The 18,737-nt window shown below is 39.0% G+C and overlaps 1 protein-coding gene across 1 annotated transcript in view; it reads left to right on the forward strand.

The window, feature by feature from the left end:
* Nucleotides 1–18,737, forward strand: part of LOC109928464 (disintegrin and metalloproteinase domain-containing protein 12) — a gene marked incomplete at its 5' end in the record, with an annotated part of 66,000 nt that overhangs the window by 44,169 nt on the left and 3,094 nt on the right. The window contains 5 exons of the mRNA XM_048609187.1: nucleotides 721–898; nucleotides 2,133–2,222; nucleotides 7,450–7,645; nucleotides 10,173–10,281; nucleotides 14,900–15,098. Of these exons, the coding sequence (XP_048465144.1) occupies nucleotides 721–898; nucleotides 2,133–2,222; nucleotides 7,450–7,645; nucleotides 10,173–10,281; nucleotides 14,900–15,098 (772 nt within the window). The remainder of the gene's footprint in view (nucleotides 1–720; nucleotides 899–2,132; nucleotides 2,223–7,449; nucleotides 7,646–10,172; nucleotides 10,282–14,899; nucleotides 15,099–18,737) is intronic.

Consider the following 18,737-nt stretch of genomic DNA (forward strand, 5'->3'; position numbering starts at 1 on the left):
AGACCCTTCTTCAGAAATGGGTCTAGGCCCGAAACGTCAGCCTTCCTACTCCTCTGATGCTGCTTGGCCTGCTGTGTTCATCCAGCTCTACACCTTGTTATCCCTGTCTAGCAGCATTTGGCTTTGTGCACAGCTGAGCTTTGAAGTTGATGGTGTTGGCACGAATCCCAGAAGGTGCTGTTAGCAGCAAGTACTTCTGCCGCTGTTTGGTATATGATAGTGCAAGAGTAGCACCGTAGAGGCGTGCTTATTGAGGTGAGCTATGGAGAGTTGCATGAGATAATGCACTGGAGCTCAGGGTGAGAACTGCAGTGAAACTTCTCAAAATCAAGTTAGTTGATTTTTGGGAAAATTCAGCATATTAGATTTAGGCATTAAGATGAGCTTTATACAAAGTTGTGTTTTTTAAGTATTGCAGCAACCATTGGGAATTGATTCGGTGTGTTTTAGTTGTAAACATCAGCATTATGTGAAATGTTTTAATCTTCTGCCGATGATCCCAGTCCAAATTGTACATGTTATAACAAATGCTGCATGTTGTTTGCAAGGTTAAGCCCGGAATCTTAGTTTTCAAACCAAATATGTTAATTAATTAGTCTTTCCTTTCTTTACAATGTGTATCCTGTTGCTATTTATGTAAACTGATAAAGAAGAAAGAGGATGTAACAAATACCATTGCATTGAGTTGCACACTTAGGCTTACCCCTGTTTTCTTTTCAGCTATCCTTTTCCCACAGTCTTTAGCAGCTGTAGCAAGAAAGACCTGGACAGTAGCCTGGAAAAGGGAGTTGGAATGTGTCTCTTCAACATGCCAGAAGTAAAAGAGCTCTATGGTGGGCAGAAGTGTGGCAATGGATACGTGGAGGAGGGCGAGGAGTGTGACTGTGGTGAACTCGAAGTAAGGCAATGAAAGAGGCACTAAATTTGTTTCTTAGTCTTGTACAATTTGCAATTCACTCTTTGGGGATGAGTATCAAGCTTAATTCTGTGCAGAGGTTTTTCACAAAATAAGTGCAGAATAGAAATGCTTATGGCCAACATACTTAATGTAACTGTACATTGTATTAAATATTACTATAGTAAATCACTCTTTGGACAAAAGACATAGCTGATTCTAAATCCCATGTGTGCAATCAAAACGTTCATACATGCAGTAGTAAAAACATCAACTTCCAAACTACACAACCCACATTTTAAAACATAATGCATGCTGTCCCAGAATAATACTGTATATTGTCTGTATAAATTTACAATAAAGCAAGGTAAAGTTGCCATAGTCCCAGAGGACTATAGAGATACCAATCCCTGCTGCTGGTATCACTCTGCTTCACAATCCAAGTGTCCAACCAAAGAGTGCGGGTTCAATTCTCACCGGCTGAGGTTACTGTGAAGGACTCTCCTCAAACTGTCCCCTCACCTGAGACATGGTAACCCTTAGGTCAAACCAGCACTGGTTGTCTCTCTGTGCTGAGAGAGCCACCCTGTGGTCCAGTAGGACTATGGTAACCTTACCTTTTACAGATAAAGCAAAAATCCTGCAGTAATGGAATGAGCAATAGACGCTACAAATATTAGGGTAATTCACTTTTATCTGGCCAAACAGATAATGATGGACTACATGGCCTTTCTTTACAGAAATAAATAGAGCATGCTATCTGACCATATCCCAATATTGGTAGCGGCAAAAAAAAAGCGATATCTTTGAGAAGTTCTGGGTGAAATTGTCAACTATCACATTAGGAAAATGTTCTAGCACGTGGTTTGAATTGGTGATCAAGGTTTGGTGAGATATCTGAGTTCAACACATGTAGTGAGTTTGTTGTGTTTTTCAAAATGTTATCAGCCAATCAAATGAGCTCATTTATGTTATTGCATTTTCCAGTCACCACTCCTATGGGATAAATGAAAATCTGAATGTAGCATGCAGAATAGTTCAGACAATCCTATCAATAGATGACTTTTTTTTAGTAAATGATTCAAAATTATCGAGATTTGTATCTTTCATTGTATGCAGACAGGCGTTTGTGCACTGTTACCTAATAATAATTACAAGTCAAAACGTTTTCGTATTGTCTATTGATTTGATTATTGAATAGAAATGTATAGACATAAATAGATCTGCTTTCTTTGAGGAATGTACCAATCCCTGCTGTAATGCAAGTACCTGCAGTCTGAAGCCTGAAGCAGTTTGTGCACATGGACTTTGCTGCGAAGACTGTAAGGTAATGGAATCTTTTGAGAACTTGGCTTACTTCTTTCTCTCAAAAAAAAAACATTTTTATATCTTCAGTTTCTAAATCATGAATCTTCGTAAACACATATCTCTAAAGCTGAGCAGAATTTAATAGACGTGGCAGGGATACCTAATGGTAGCAACATTGTCCTGGACATTTTCAGGATGACTGATGGGATTTATTCCTTCTTTTGAGCCTCTCAGCTCATGTGAAGGAAATTTCTCTCTCGGAATTCTGGTGCAGGATGGACATCCTTCAGAGCTGCTGACCAATCAGATCTCCATCACCAGTGAATGCCATCGCTGGAGGTGACCAGAGCCAGTGCAGAAGTGTGGCCATGAAGGAAGATCAGAGATGGAGCCTCAGAGCTAAGTGGGACGGGTTTGGTGGGGTCTCCCTTTCTGGCCTCAGTGACAGTGGGAAGAGGAGACCTGAAGGGGTGGCATGGTAACTCAGCGGTTAGCACTGCTGCCTCACAGTGCCAGGGACCCAGGTTCAATTCCAACTTCGGGCGACTGTCTGTGTGGAGTTTGCACATTCTACCCGTGTCTGTGTGGATTTCTGCCAGGTGCTCTGGTTTCCTCCCACAGTCCAAAGATGTGGAAGCTAGGTGGATTGGCCATGCTAAATTGCCCAAAGTGTCCAGGGATTGGGTGGGTGACAGGGAAAGGCTAGGGGAATGGGTCTGGGTGGGATGCTCTGAGGGTCGGTGTGGCCTTGTTGGGCCGAAGGGCCTGTTTCCACACTGTAGGGATTCTATGATCCTGAGGAAGGGTCACTGGACCCGAAACGTTAACTCTGTTTTTTACTTCACAGATGCTGCCAGACCTGCTGAGCTTTTCCAGCAACTTTGTTTTTGTTCCTGATTTACAGCATCCGCAGTTATTTCAGTTTCTATGATTCTATGGTTGCCTAAGAGCCTTGATTGGCTTCCAGGCAGGATAGCCTTTCTGCCCTGAATTAAATCAAAAGGAAATGAAAAAGGAAGGCATTGGGATCGCCACCCCACTCCTTCCTGCCCAATTACTTTGACCCCTCCCCCTACCCACTGCCTCTAGATCCACTCTACAGGAGTCATTACATTCCGCTCACTGCAAGTAACATGATATGAGATAGAGATTCAGGATGAACTGAAATTATTAGATAATGAACGGATGTAGAACACACTGTAGAATAAAGAGAAACTCAATCAAAAGAAGAGTGTTGCACTGCATTGATAAAACATTCTGCCTGACAAGGCATTTGGATCCACATTTGTGAATTCTCACAGAGTGGATTTATGATTTTGGTTGGAATGCCAGACCAGGCAACAAGGTGAGGCGATTTTGGTTATAGATAGCAATTTTGAACACAAAGCAGGTGAAGGTTGCCTCTAATAACTGTACACACCTAGATATGCTCTTCCCTAATTTGCTTCCTCTCCACAAATACAACACCAAGGCGTCACATATATCTTCTAAATTCAGTAGATCATATTCCTTGTCCTTCTTCAACCTTTAGGAAAGTCACAATGTACTGTAGATACACCAACCCTTCCTTAGGGTGGAGGAAACACTAATTTATGTTAGTCACGCAACTGCTAGTGTTCAGTCATGTAGCAACATTGTTAAATGACTGGGAACAACTCAACCTCAACCTCTGTGGCCTGGGAATGAGATATGAATATAAGTAAATTAGCTCGTATATGTTAAACACATGAAAAATTTGCATGCCATCCATTATAAACAGATCTCATTTCTATCATGGAAATACTCAACAGATCCAGCAACATCTGTGAAGAAACAGAAATCAGCCATCAGGGCTCAGGAAAGGAAAGCTTGACAAGGTCCTGTGTGGTAGACTGGTTAGTAAAATTAGATTGCATGGGATCCAGGGGTCATAGCCAATTGAATTCAAAATTGGCTTGAAGGTAGGAGACAGAGGTGATGGTAGATGGTTGCTTTTCGGACTGGAGGCCCGTGACCAGCCACAAGGATCAGTGCTGGCTGCACTGCATTTCATCATTTATATAAATGATTTGGATTTGAACATAGGAGGTCTGGTTAGTAAATTTGCAGATGACACCAAAGTAGGGGGTATAGTGGACAGTGAAGAAGATTATCTCAGAGTACGACAGGACCTTGATCAGATGGGCCAAGGGCCGAGAACTGGCAGATGGAGGTTAATTTAAATAAATGTGAGGTGTTGCATTTTGGTAAAGCAAACCAGGCCAGGACATATCCAACTAATGGTAGGGCCTTGGGGAGTGTTGCCGAACAAAGAGTCCTAGGGCTGCAGGTGCATAGTTGCTTGAAAGTATAATCGCAGATAGACAGGTGGTGAAGACATTTGGCACACTTGCTTTCATTCATCAGAACATTGAGTATAGGAGTTGGGACGTCATGTTGTGGCTGTACAAGGCATTGGAGGGGGACCTTTGAGAATACTGCATACAATTCTGGTCATCCTTCTACAGGAAGAATGTTGTTAAACTTGAGAGGGTGCAGAAAAGATTTACAGGAATGTTGCTAGGACTGGAGTGGTTGAGTTATTGCGAGAGGATGATTAGGGTGGGGTTTTTGTCCCTGGAACATCGGAGACTGAGTGGTGACCTTATAGAGGTTTATAAAATCATGAAGGGGATAGGGTGAATAGCTGTGGTCTTTTTCCTGGAGGTGGCAGAGTCCAAAACTAGAGAGCAAGGTGAGAGGAGAAAGATTTTAAAAGGACTTGAGGGGTTCTGTTCTTTTTTCAAATAGTACTCATTTTTAATATCTTCCAGTCTATTGAAGACTTTAAGACTCAGTGATTGACTGCTGAGCCTCAATTACTCTTCAAATTCTGCCCAACTTACTGAGTAAATTTTGTTTATTTTTCTGTTTTTTTCAGATTTCTGGTATTGCTATTTATGCTTTTTTGCTTGCATCTCTCCCTTTTTTAAGTTTTATTCCACATCCTTAGAAAGTAACATTTTCATCTTCTCCAAAGTGTAAATTGATGAAATTGTGCTCTTATTCTACTTTGCCATTAAGCATGACCTTCAATATCACTGCAAATGTTTTCATTGTTCCAATGGCTGCTTGAAATGCAGTAGTTTGCTTTGCTCCTCTGTGGCCAAGTTCGAGATGAGATCAATATTTTAAACAAAAGTGACAAGCTATGTCAAGTTTCAGCTTCATTGGTACTAAAGGTAAATCTGATGGAAGCCTGAGTTGAAGTGGAGCCCAGGAAAACTGCAGCCCAATTAATAACTGATTCACTGGGGACATCTATAGGACAAGTCAAAGATCAGCTATGAAAGGAAAGGTTTTTAGTTAATTTATAATCTTTATCCATTTAATACAATAAAATATAGAGTAGCAGACTGGTATAAGAGTGTTCTAAATCTATAACAGGTTATGAGATCAATATGAGATAACTTTCCACTTTCATGCTGCTACCATGCAGAAATTCAACCATTATTACTGTGTATAGACATTTGAATGTGAAAAAGGCACAAATTTGCTACCACTTAAGTTGATGGAGAGGTAAACAGAGTATAGCATATTTCCAAATTTCTGAAATGTATTGCCAGCATATGAGGGCCACTGGTGGTGCTGCAAAGGTGGAAAATTAAACCCTTAGAAGTCTAATAGAAGAAAAGAATTTAATCATACACTATGTGACACTTTCATATATCTTCATTCAATCTGTTTATATTGGAAATGAGTGCTATAATTTGGCTAGGGATGGCATGGCATTTGTATTAGTAACAATACTTGAAAAAACACAGCCAGCAGTTTCACTTAATTTTAATGGCAATTACTTCCATTATGCAAACTGCCAGAAAAATCATTCCATCAAAGTTTTGGTAGAAATGCTGCTAGAAGTGTGTGTAGTAGCCCCTCAGAATTAGTATGCTTTTTGATCATGGCAAGAGACTGGTCATGTAGTTTTTTAACCCGTGAGGCTGTGGCCCTGCAGCTACCACATGGTTCTGGCTGGCCAGGAAATTCTTTCACTCTTACCATCTGCCATACTTTCATCTGAATGATTTATAAATTGCTATTCAACTGTTTGGCCACGTTATGACATAACTTACCTCAAGTCCTGAGGTAGGACTGCAGAGGCAGGAACACTACCACAATGCGATAAGACCTTCTGTGCTGTTAGAAATGTGATTCCACATGTGGCCTGATTCAATGCTGTCATAAATTTTCCAGATTTATTTGAATAATTTCAGTGGGTTCTTTCCAGTGTTGCTAAATGTGCTTGGAAGCTTACCACTGGAGAGATGTCAGGGTGGGAGATGACTGTTGCTAAAGGGCCCTAAAAATTCAAGAAGCTCAAAGAGTCAGTCAGATCCCCAATTATTTGCATGTTGTTGCCTCACCTTTTTTAAAAGGACATCATAACTATGATGGATATTGCTGCAAAGTCTTCCTCCAAAATAATTTCTGCAAAGCCATTTAAACTTTCTTTCCGTTATTCTGTTGCCTTGTAATGATAGAAACCTATCCATCTTTTTATTTCATTCCCCAATGTGGATGTCATGAGTATGCATTCTTTACCTATGTATGATTACAATGAGATTGCAGTTGTGGGTCAAAATTCTGGAACTTCTTTTCTGTCAGTGCGGTGGATGTATTCATACCACATGGACTGCAGCAGTTCAAAAATGCTGCTCACCAACATCTTCTCAAGGACAGTTAGAGATAAGCAATAACTGCTTCCTTCATCCACAACCCATGAACAAATACAAAATAGATGATTAAATTCTAATTCTCAAACTGCCACAGTGGAATTGGAGTTTGTGTTTACTATTAATAGTCAGTGTCCTGGATTATAAGTCCAGCAAGTTAATACTGGCATATGTAGGATGCTGTGTAGGAAGCAATAATGATGAATATGCGACACATGAGAATGAATTATCATATGGGTTCATCTGTCCATCTGCCATAGTTTTCATTGTAGATGCACAGAAACCCCAGAAAAATGGTCTTAGGGGCACAAGAGACTTGCATGAATCTCTGTAGAATTTACTCCCATGGTGTCATCCAATATTATTGCCTCTATTTAAATATAGCCACTTTAAATTTGCTTAAAATATTTATTGAATCTATGTAAAATGTTGAGATTAACATGTACTGTAAATTTAGTTATATCAGTGAATGACTTTCATTCTATTTTCAAAATTTTAAAATACACGATGTAACTTTCAGCTCATTGATTTTTTTGTGATAATATATATTTACAGCTGAAGCCACCAGGAACCCCTTGCAGAGATTCCAGCAATTCTTGTGATCTACCTGAATTTTGCACTGGAACAAATGCACAGTGTCCAGCTAATGTGTATCTGCATGATGGGCAGCCCTGTCATAAGAAGGATGGTTACTGTTACAATGGGATGTGTCAGACCCATGAGCAACAGTGTATTACTCTTTGGGGACCAGGTAAATCATGATTTTAAATCTAACTATCATACAGCATAGAAAATATTTTTGAGTGTATTCAAGTCAAGATCTTAAAATTGCTATTAAGGATCTGATCCCTTTACAATGTCATATTGTGTATAATACTTAGGAGCAGAGTAGACAATTCAACCCTTCAAGCATGCTCTGTTATTCCATAAGATCATGATTGATCTGATTGTTTTCTGAATTCATATCTATCCCTGTTAAGCTTGCTTTGCTTACTGCATTTGTGAAAGCACACTATCTCTGCAAACCAAATACAAACTAGAACTAGAACATCCCTTGCCTAACAAGAATCTATCTACCTCTATCTTAAAAATATTTAATGAAACAATCTCCATCACCTTCTGAGGTAGAGTTCCAACTTTTCTAAGAAAAGCATTCCTTTCATCACTGTTCTACAAGGATCACCCCTAATTGTAAAGTAGTGTTTCTTGGCTCTGGACTCACCAACAAGGAGAGACATCCTTTCCACATTCATCTTGTCAAGACCATTCAGGATCTTATCAAATTCAAATAAATCATCCCTCACTCTTCAAAAATACAGTGAAAACAGTTACAGCCTAACCAATCTTTCCCTGTAAAATAATTTGCTCATTCTATGTATCAATCTAGTAAACTTCCTCTGAACTACCTCCGACAAATTTATATCATTTGTTAAATAAGGAGATCAAAACTGCACTCAGTATTTGAGATGTGATCTCACCAATGCCCTGCATGACTGAAGCATAACATCCTTACTATTATGTTCATTTTCTCCTTTAATAAAGGATAGCATCCCATTAGGCTTCTTAATTAATTGCTATACCTGCATACTACACACTGTGGCTAATGCACCTCAATCCCTCTGCACCTGAAATTCTGCAGTTCAAGTAAAGCTTGATGCAGTGATTGGAATCCTGGCCAGATGGATCTTATTGGCTATGAGATTCTTGATTGGGGTTGTTAACTTGGGCCAATCAGGGACCCCTGGCTGACCGATATAAACAGGAGATTCAGAAAGTCTCTTCAGCCTAGGCACTGGCTTTCAACTGGCTGGTTACAGCCCATGTAAATTAAAGGTGACTTGGTGATGGGATACCAGCCTCTATGTACTTGTTTCAGTTAAGGAATACACTGCTTTTCATTCTTAATGCCAAAGTGAACAACTTTACATTTTCTGACAATACTCCATCTGCCAAGCTTTTGCCCACTCACTAACCTATTTATGTTGGTCTGTATCCTAGTTGTGTCTTTTTAAAGCACACTTGCCTACCTATCTTTGTGCCATCTGCAAATTTAGCCACGAGTTCTTCAAGTCATTGAAATAAATTGTAATACATTATGGGCTCAGCACAGACATTGAGGGACCTCACTCATTCACATCCTATCAATCTGAAAACGACCCTTTTATGCATACTCGCTGTCTTCTGCCTGGCATCCAGCCATTTACTGTGCTAATATGTTGTCCCCTATACCGTGAACTCATCTTTTACGCAATAATCTTTTACGTACAACCTTGTCAAAAGCCTTTTGGAAATTCAATACAGGCTTGCCTTTATGCACAACACACGTTATTCTCTTAAAGAGTTCCAATAAATTGGTTAATTTATATGAGAGGAGTCAAATCATTCTACTGATAATGGTTCTACTTCAACTCTTACCTTTTATAATTAAATTATTATAAATATTTACTATCATTAACTTCATGGAGAGAGAACAATATAATGTACTGCCAACGTTCTAGACATGAAGCTCTTAAACTAAATGTTTGGACATGTGTGAGGGACCCCAGATTAACCTCCCTGTTAAGCTTGCTTTGCTTACTACATTTGTGAAAGCACACTATCTCTGCAAACCGAATACAAACTAGAACATCCCTACTGTGTGGTATCAAAGAGACAAAAATCTGTGTTCTGCTCTATGATACATCATGAATTATAATTTAGCACATCCCATGAAGCTTCTCTCAGGGTATTGTTATATCATCTTCAATTTCTCATCTAGGATCAAATGCCTACCTGAAGCAGCTACCACAAAAGTTGAGAAGCACGTAATTCTGAATTTTCCAATGAATGACGGTATTATTATTATAGAGAATCATTAGAAAAAGGGTTGTGCTATCTTCATGGCTAATGGTCAATCTTTCTACACAAGGACACTGATATTAATGAAATGGTATTAGCTCCAGCTGGAGAGAAGTTTGAAGCATATATTACCTTGGTGTGGACTTGAACGAGTGAGGAATGGATAGTTCATGACATATTTCTTTGGTTCATTTTGATCAGAGGTTGTTCTGAATAGATTTGAAAAGCTTAACCTCTGTACTCAATGGTAATATATCAAATTTTATGTTTTATGAAATCCGTACACTGAATACTTTTCTAATAAGTGAAGAGTATTCTTTCATAATTCACCAGTTTAGTTCTGTCTTTGGTATAAGATGAGAGGTAGTTCCACTTCTTAGCACTTTATTCGCCTGGACAAGTATTCATAAAAGTAACCAAAATTGTTCCAACTCCTTTAGGTGCCAAACCTGCCCCTGGAATCTGCTTTGAAAGAGTTAACTCAGCAGGTGACCCATATGGTAATTGTGGGAAGGACTCGACTGGTCTGTTTGCAAAATGTGACATCAGGTACAAACATACATCTTTTATCTTCTCAAGACACAAACAGTTTCCACTCTGTAAATTGATGTAAATAAAGACATACAAAAATACAGAAACTTGTATGAACTTCCAATTAGCCCTATGTTTTTAATCATTTTCTTTAGATCTGCTCCCTACTTAGCACACATCACTTGTTTTTGTTATATTGTGTGAGTTTATATTGCCTGCCCCATGAATGGAGGATTTCATCTTTGAAGAATTAGTACCTCTTATGTGTTATGAGAATTTTAGATGAGTATAAATTTAAGTAACCTAGAAGGTAGAGGCCTGTTTTATTTTTTACTTAGTTGTGATATAACTCTTCCACCTTATTTCATCTGTGACCTAGGAGCAGTGTATCTGTGATCTGTTTGACTCTTATACACCCTTGTGTAACTGATTAACTTAAAGGCCCGTAGTAAATGATGCTCTTTTTAGAGCCAAAAGGATCAATTTTCAAGCAATGTTGGTTATATTATTTGTAACCGGCGTTTAATTTTCCACCAGACTTGATTTTCTGCAATGGCAAAATCATTATTCCTTAAAAATTAATTGAATATGTATATCCAATCTGAATTTACTTTACATCCATGATATCCAAATTTCCAAAGGCTAACGTTAGATCTATCTCTATAATGTCTAATGTTCTATTAGTGCAATAGAGCTGTTTATCCACTTATTCAAGTTCCCGGAAAATCTGATTGGATGTCCAACTCTGATTCCCCAATTTCACCAGAACTTTAGCGTTTTTGCCTACATTACTGCCTGATTTTCCAAGCAGCTTAGATCAAATTTCCAAAGGATAGCTTCAGATTTCTTTAGGAGCCAACACCAACTAGCGAATATGATTGTTTCATTTTCCCCCAGCAGTTCAGATTGATACAACAAAACAATGGATTGTGGATACTGGAGATCTGAAGCAAACAGAAACAAGAACTGCTGTAGAAGCTCAGCAGGTCTGGCAGCATCTGTGGAGAGAAAACAGAGTTGACATTTCAAGTCCTGAGATCCTTGATGCTTTGCTTAGGCTACCCATTTTCTGGTTATTTACAGTGACTACCATTCTATTGCACTCAAAGAAACTAATTTCTGTACTGATATAGAGAGAGTATCTCTATTAACATTTTATGCAACAGGATGCCTGTCTGTGGGATATTTTCAATTTAAGTTCCAATAATCATAATTTGTGAGGAAATGCAAAGGTCTGGAAGTTAGATTGTAGCAAAAGTAGGTGTGAGCAACGTTATAAGCCCACTGCATACATCTAATGAAACTGTTGATTGAACTGCAGCAAGGTTTTTCACAAGCTTCACTTGTATGTTACTTATGAAAAGGGTGAGTGGAGCTGGGTGGTGATGGGATGGGCCTGTTGCAGTCTTGGAGGCACCATTACCCACCTGGGGCAAAGGGTAAATTCAGCGAGCCAGAATGCCAGGCTCCTCTTGGTTCCACGTTCAGTTAAGAAGAAGGTATCAAATGTATGTTTTGGGTGGGAACCTTCAGCAATCCATTTGAGCACTGCTGATTTGGTTGCTATGCACCTAAGAAGATCAACCAAAGCATACGCAGCACAAACTGTGATCAATCGCAAACCATTTGTACAGTAAGAGACCTGAAACTCTTGCTGAACATTTGCTTGTTGTATGTCGGGTCATTATATCAGACTTAGGCAGCTGTCCTGGACAACTACAGCACCCCCTAATGATTATAGCATGCAGTGAACCTCTGATGCAGGCTGAGCACATAAATGCTGAACATCATTCTCACAGAGATATATTTAGTTAGAGTTCATTTAAATTTAAGATATTTTCATGAAAAGAATGTTTCCAGTTGGGCCCAGGTGGCTGAATTCCATAGCTAATAGAAAAAGCCTTTTGACCAAGAAAATTACTTTTTGAACAGTCAGTGAAGCAGTAACATCTCATTTCATACCAATTCCAGCATTTTTTTTTTTGTGAAAATATCCCAAGTCAATTCTGGATTGCTATGCATGAATTTATGAAAGTAGCAATAAGGATACTCCAGCATTCTCAGTTTTTAAAGTTATGTGCAATCATGAAACTATATTTCAAACCAGATGGTGACATTAAGAAGCATTCGTTACACTTAAAACAGAAAAATTTGAACAGAATGCAATAAACTGACCTTGCTTTCAATTTTTAAGTTATTGCAGCCTGTGAGTTGACCTTTATTTCTAAATTAGCTTGAACAACCAGTTTCTGTAATTCAGGTGAAAAGTGGTTCTGTGCTGTCTTCTCTGAGAAGCTGAGATACGATATAACATCTAACTCTCATGGGCCAGGCAGGCAGGATTCCATCTGATGGGTTTTTATATAAGAGTGTACTTGAAGGACAAAACACTATTTCTTGATATTTCTTACAAACTCACCATATATGTTGGGAATGTGAATTCCTTTTTCAGTTACTATCTGCAGTCTTCAATTTTTAAAGAACATTTGTAACTTTTACACGCTTTCTTCAGACTTAAGGCAGAATCTTATATGGGTCTGAGTTCATGGACGATGGCGAGGTTCGTGGCTACCCTGACTTCAGGAGTATCTCACTCTCTATCTTATATGCTTTTCACAAGCGGCATGGAAAGATTCTCATTAGGCAGTGGCAAGTTGAACATTGTTCGGGGGTTATTGATTGTTAAAGCCATTTTCATGGTCCAACTTGCCTCATTTCATATTCACATTTCTGTCTTACCAAACAAGCTGGATGGGACCTTGGGAGAAATGATTGACTATCAATTCTATCCATGTCTCTCATAATTTTGTAAACAGTGTTCAGGTCGCCCCTCATCCTTCAACTTTCAATTGAAAACAAACAAAGTTTGTCAAGTCTCAGACAGCACCTTCTGAATTTGCATGTGCTAAGCTGGTCCCAGATTTTCAGAAGTAGCTATTGGTGATTCTGCATTTCACCTGTACTATTGAAGTCCCCATGATAGCAATTAATGAAAATAATTAAATAGTGAGAGCTTATACTCTTACCCTTGTTGTCTTGCCATTACAACTCTTGAAAATGTTATACTTTTTTGAGTGTAATTAGGTTTTAACAGCAAGCTTAGTTCACAATTGCTATTAATAGCCCTGAAAGAGCAGTTTTATATTTATTGAATGTCATATTGCTCTATTATGTTAGGAAATTCCATATATATCTAATTTGTTTTTCTAGTGTGGCTAAGCTGGTTTAATTTTTACCTAAATTCCATGTTGCTATCCAAAGCATTTACTTTGCCATTTGTAAAACTTACAATTAAAAGTGAGGAGATTCAGTGCTTTTACTTTCCTGGTTTGCTGATTATGGGAATACTTCAAATTGATTGCCTATTTACTGCTTACAGCCATTACTGTGGCTGGATGCCTGAGGATGTCCTTGAATTGCTGTAAGGTTCAAACTGACATTTGAGAAGGGGATATTTGTACCAAAATATTGTCACATCTTTGCAGGCCGCTACTTTTGGTGGCAGCAGCAAATGCCTTCGCTTCATTGCTGACTGTAAAGTCTGGCCCCCTAAATTCGATCTGCAAATTACCCATGGATGAAAAACACAATATGTTTCTCTTCTTAGAGACATTGTAATATTTTTAAAAAGTCTGATGATCAACAAGCTTGTCTCATATTTGCAGACAAATTCTTAAGTATATGACCACTATTTTATAGCGTCAGTCTTACCCCAGAACAAAACTAACAAATGAATATGCAAAACAGCTCATGGGGGTAACTTGTACCAAATTTAATGTAAAGCTCATCAAACATATTAAAGCTTTATTTTAAAGGCAAATACACTGCTCATTTCATACAGGAGTTAACTAGGAGAAACGGTATTACTTGCTTTTAAATTTTAAAATGTAATAGGTAAAACTGTTTTTGCTGAAGGCTGAATAAATTCTGCCAGCAGAATATTGATATGTACCTGAGCAGCTATTAACTCAGCAAAAATATCCTCCCCACATACACAAGAACAACTTTACTTGAGGCCTAATCATTTATTCAGTGCACAGGAGCCTCATCATTTATTTATTGCCTAGTAAATTTGGCAGCTCAAACTACACATTACTTAAATGAACTGCAAATTGAACATTTTCCAAAGTTACAAACTAAGCTGAATGAGGCCTATTTGTAACTTAGTCAATCAAAACAGACAGGCTTAGGAAATATGGAAAGAAATGTTACACTGAATGAGAAGCCTCTAATGGCTGCATGAACAACTGTCAACAAATATAAAAACTTTTTACACATAGAGATTATTACAAATTAGGGATTAATTTGGATTTCTCTGCAGGTACTCTCCTTTCAATGCGCTTTTCAATGTGATCATCAGTACAAAACAGAATTCTCAGTGTGCTGTATGGTTTAATTAAAAAATAGAAATTTTGAAAGATGTTTAAAGATAGTAAAAGGGTTACTTGTCACTTACTTTTAATTCCTGGATTTAGCTGAGTATTTTGGCACAATTGATGATATTTTTAATATAACTCGATGGATTGACATAATCTCCCAAAGTTTAATTATTCTGTGGATTCTAAAGTGTAATTTGTAGCCATCACCTTTCCACTCCATGTGCTCAGTTACACAGTCTGTCTATTTTTCTTAACAGAGATGCCCAGTGTGGGAAAATCCAATGTCAGGGAGGAGCGAGCCGCCCTGTCATTGGGACAAATGCAGTCTCCATAGAAACTAACATTCCCTTGCAAGAAGGTGGAAAGATCTTGTGCCGTGGCACACATGTCTATCTAGGGGATGATATGCCTGATCCAGGGCTTGTGCTAACAGGCACCAAATGTGGAGAAGGGAAGGTAGGACTAAGCCATTGTCAATCATTTATTGAACCTTCATTCAAATAAGCATTCATTCTCTTTAGATAGGATTTTGTGTTGCTAAATTTGAGTGAACTGACCTCTCATTACAACAGGAATTACTACCAAGGATTAAATTGATAGCATTGAATAGCTGTAAAGGTCTGACATTAGCCAAGATTTTTTGATGTAATTGTATATATCGTAACACTGACCATTTTCCTAGACTAATATTGTGATCTAATGAGATATATTGGGTAGATCTGCCTCTGTGGAGTCAGCATGTACCTGAACCAAGAAGATCAATAGGAGCTGTTCCCTAGGCCACTTCAGCATTAACAGCTTTGATCTGCAAGGGCTGATTGTGCTAGCACATGCAGCTCCTCTGAGCAAAGACATCAATGTTAGGCTCACTGGCAGAGACCCTCACGTAAGGTCCAGGAAAACGGAAAAGGAGCAAAACACTGAGTGGTAGTTCACAGCCACCATAGTATCGGAGGAACACCCCTGTTCCTCATGGCTTCACAGAATTTTCCTGAAAATAAGCTCAACTTAGATTAATTCAGTGGGAATTCTGCATCTACCTGAGAAGACAGACTGAACCTTGATTATTTAAAGTTTCATCCAATCTGAAAGACAACACTTACAGCTATGAGACTCGCCCTCTCTTACCACACTTTGCTGAAGTTCCAGGAAGGCATTTGTCACTACATTCAGGATTAGATGGGAGGACTACTACAAGGCCTAGCACAAGTTTTCTGTGCAGGAAGAATGGAAGTATCATAACATCTAATCTTCACCAGAATATCAGTGCAAAATCAACACACACGCCCATTTGTCAGTATCTGCTCTGCTATAGAATTTGTGCTCACAATCCTTCATGTCCTGGACTTCTGACCTCAGTACTGTAATGGAAGGCACCACAGGACACTTCCCCATATGGGTGAAGCTAACTTCAGGGGCTACTGATCTCTTTGTAGACCGTTTGGATGGAATGGAAAGCAGGTTTTGTGGAAGTTGGTGAGGTAGGAAATTTACTCAGGAGCGAATGAGTGGTGACACGGCTGTACTCCCACCTCCACACCAATTAAGACTATGGCAGGAAGGCAATTAATACCCACTTAACAGTTTCACTTTTTGCTGCTGATGGTATCACCTTGGGAGTGGACTTATCATGTGGGAAATGAGACAAACAAACCTGTGCTGAGCTGCTTGTGGGATCCCAAGGGGATTGTAGGATGGGATTGGTATCCCTCATTCAAAGGTTTTCAATTCCTAAGCAAGAGATCCGGGGGAGGGGTAGACTCTCTGAGAGTCAAACCCCTAACACTGCTTTTGACCCCCATTCCCACACCCTGTGCAACCACATCCCTTGTCCCTTGCCCTGCCAATATCCACATGTGACCAGGGCACAAGTGATGATACTGGACCTGGGATGGATGTTGTATAGGCAGCAGCCAGCACCTCCCTGGTCATGCTGCCTCCCAATGGAGCCACCAGCATCTGATTGATCATTTGAGACCATGAACACTTTTCGTGTGAGTCCTAAATTTATTCTGCTTCCTAGGATCCTTGATCATGGGGAATTCCTGCTGTTGTCCAGGTAAGTACTGGAGTGATACTTTTTGCAGAGAACCTTCCCTAAAAAAGGTAACATAGGCACCCACTATCTCTTAACTGATGGATAAGATCCCATTTCTTTAATTAAACCAACCCTACGAGTGCAGCATGTGAGAAGTAATCCTAATGGGAAAACGTGATGGTGCTTTTCCTGTTTTGTACTTTGCAATTTAATTTCTGAAGTCTGAGCTGCTGTCTAACATTTTGTTTCCTATCGGTATGAAGAGAAAAGCAGATTTCAATTATTTGCAGTGCAGCAACTTTTGCGAGTAAATTAGCTTCAGCAAGGAAGAAGAAAATTGGCTCATAGTGTGTAGAACTTGTGGCCAAATCCTAGTAATTTATGTGCGTACTGTGCATCACCCCTACTCCAGCTTCTTTTACATTGTGCTTGTGCAGCAAGTGAAGTGGCTGCACATGGAAGGACTGAATACATTACAATACCATTCAAGTTTTCAACACCATTTATGCACTGTGCTCAATAGACAATTGTGCAGATGAATATTTTAATTTCATTCTTTGAACCTTATTAGTTTCAGGCCAGGAACACTCCTCATGTGATCCTTTAATTTTTTTTCCATTCATGTGTAACATCCATTGGATGTTAATCTGACTGGAGTTTGAAAAGGTGAAACTGGAAGCATTTTCAATCTCCATTTTCGTTTGTAGAATACATTTAGAACGACATAGATTTTACAGCACAGAAACAGGCCAATCAACTCTACTGATTTATGCTCATGTTCGCAATCTGTATCAGTCACAAAGCTGGATTGAATTTGTAAATTAATTATCCTGCTACTGTACTTTGTCCAGCCTTAGTGAATTACTTCATTAGAAGTGAACTTGAATCAGAATTTTAGCTGTAATACTGTGCCCAGTTCTGCTTCATTTTAGTCCCTGACTTCTAACCAGTGTGTCTCTTCCCAGATGCAGAGTCTCACAATTATCACTCTAGTTCCCTATCTTTGAATGGATTTCTGAACTAAATAAGCAGCACCTCTCTCTTGGCTCAGTCATAAATTGGATTTAAAGTACAATCCCTGCCATCTCCAATCTGTATTAATCCATCAGGAGAACCACAAAGATTTTCATCTTCAGCACATTTTTTCTAAGTTTCCTTGTTTGTGATTGAATTTTATTGTTTCAAAAAGATGAAAATCACATCAAAGTATTGATAAAGTTTCTGACTTCATGAAAGCAAAATAAAATTTCAATGTTGCAGAACGTTTTGCTATTCATTTTCAAAGAGGTTTGAGCGTATTCCCTGTCCTATATCAAGTCGTGTTAACCCGCAATCCTGAGTTGGCGAAAGTCACCAAAGTCCTACCAAACCATAAGACTGCTCTCTCATTAGAGAAAGACAGTCAGTGGTGGTTTAACTTGAGGGTCACCAGGACTCAGGCAAGAGGAGAATTTGAGAAGGCGAGTCTTTTGTGGTAACCTTAGCCAGTGCAGGAATTGAACCCACTTTTGGCATCACGCTGCATTGCAAACCAGCCAACTGAGCTAAGGTACCTTAGCATCTCAAATTTAAACTTTAATCTTTATGCCTTATATCCCGCATGGCTTGTCATTCCCTATCTCTGCAGCTTCTTCTAGCATTATAATCCTCTCAGACCCAGTCATGCCCAAATTCTTTGTCCTTCTTGCTTTCCCATCTTGTGCAGCCTCTTGCCTTGCCCTGCCATTGATTTCAACTGCCCTGGCATTGCCTAAGATTCAGGAAATCCTTCTAACTCCTTTACCTCTTTAAGGCCAACCCCTCTTAAAAAATAAACTCTTTGGTCTTTCTTTGATTCCTTCTCTGAATGTATTTGTTACATTGTCTCATAATTTATTTTTGATTGCTCATCAATTGACCGTTTTAGAACATAGAACATAGAACATTACAGCGCAGTACAGGCCCTTCGGCCCTCGATGTTGCGCCGACCTGTGAAACCAATCTGAAGCCCATCTAACCTAAACTATTCCGTTATCATCCATATGTTTATCCAATGACCATTTAAATGCCCTTAAAGT

The sequence above is a fragment of the Rhincodon typus genome, chromosome 20 (genome assembly GCF_021869965.1).
Source record: "Rhincodon typus isolate 14 chromosome 20, sRhiTyp1.1, whole genome shotgun sequence".
NCBI classification, from domain to species: Eukaryota; Metazoa; Chordata; class Chondrichthyes; order Orectolobiformes; family Rhincodontidae; genus Rhincodon; species Rhincodon typus.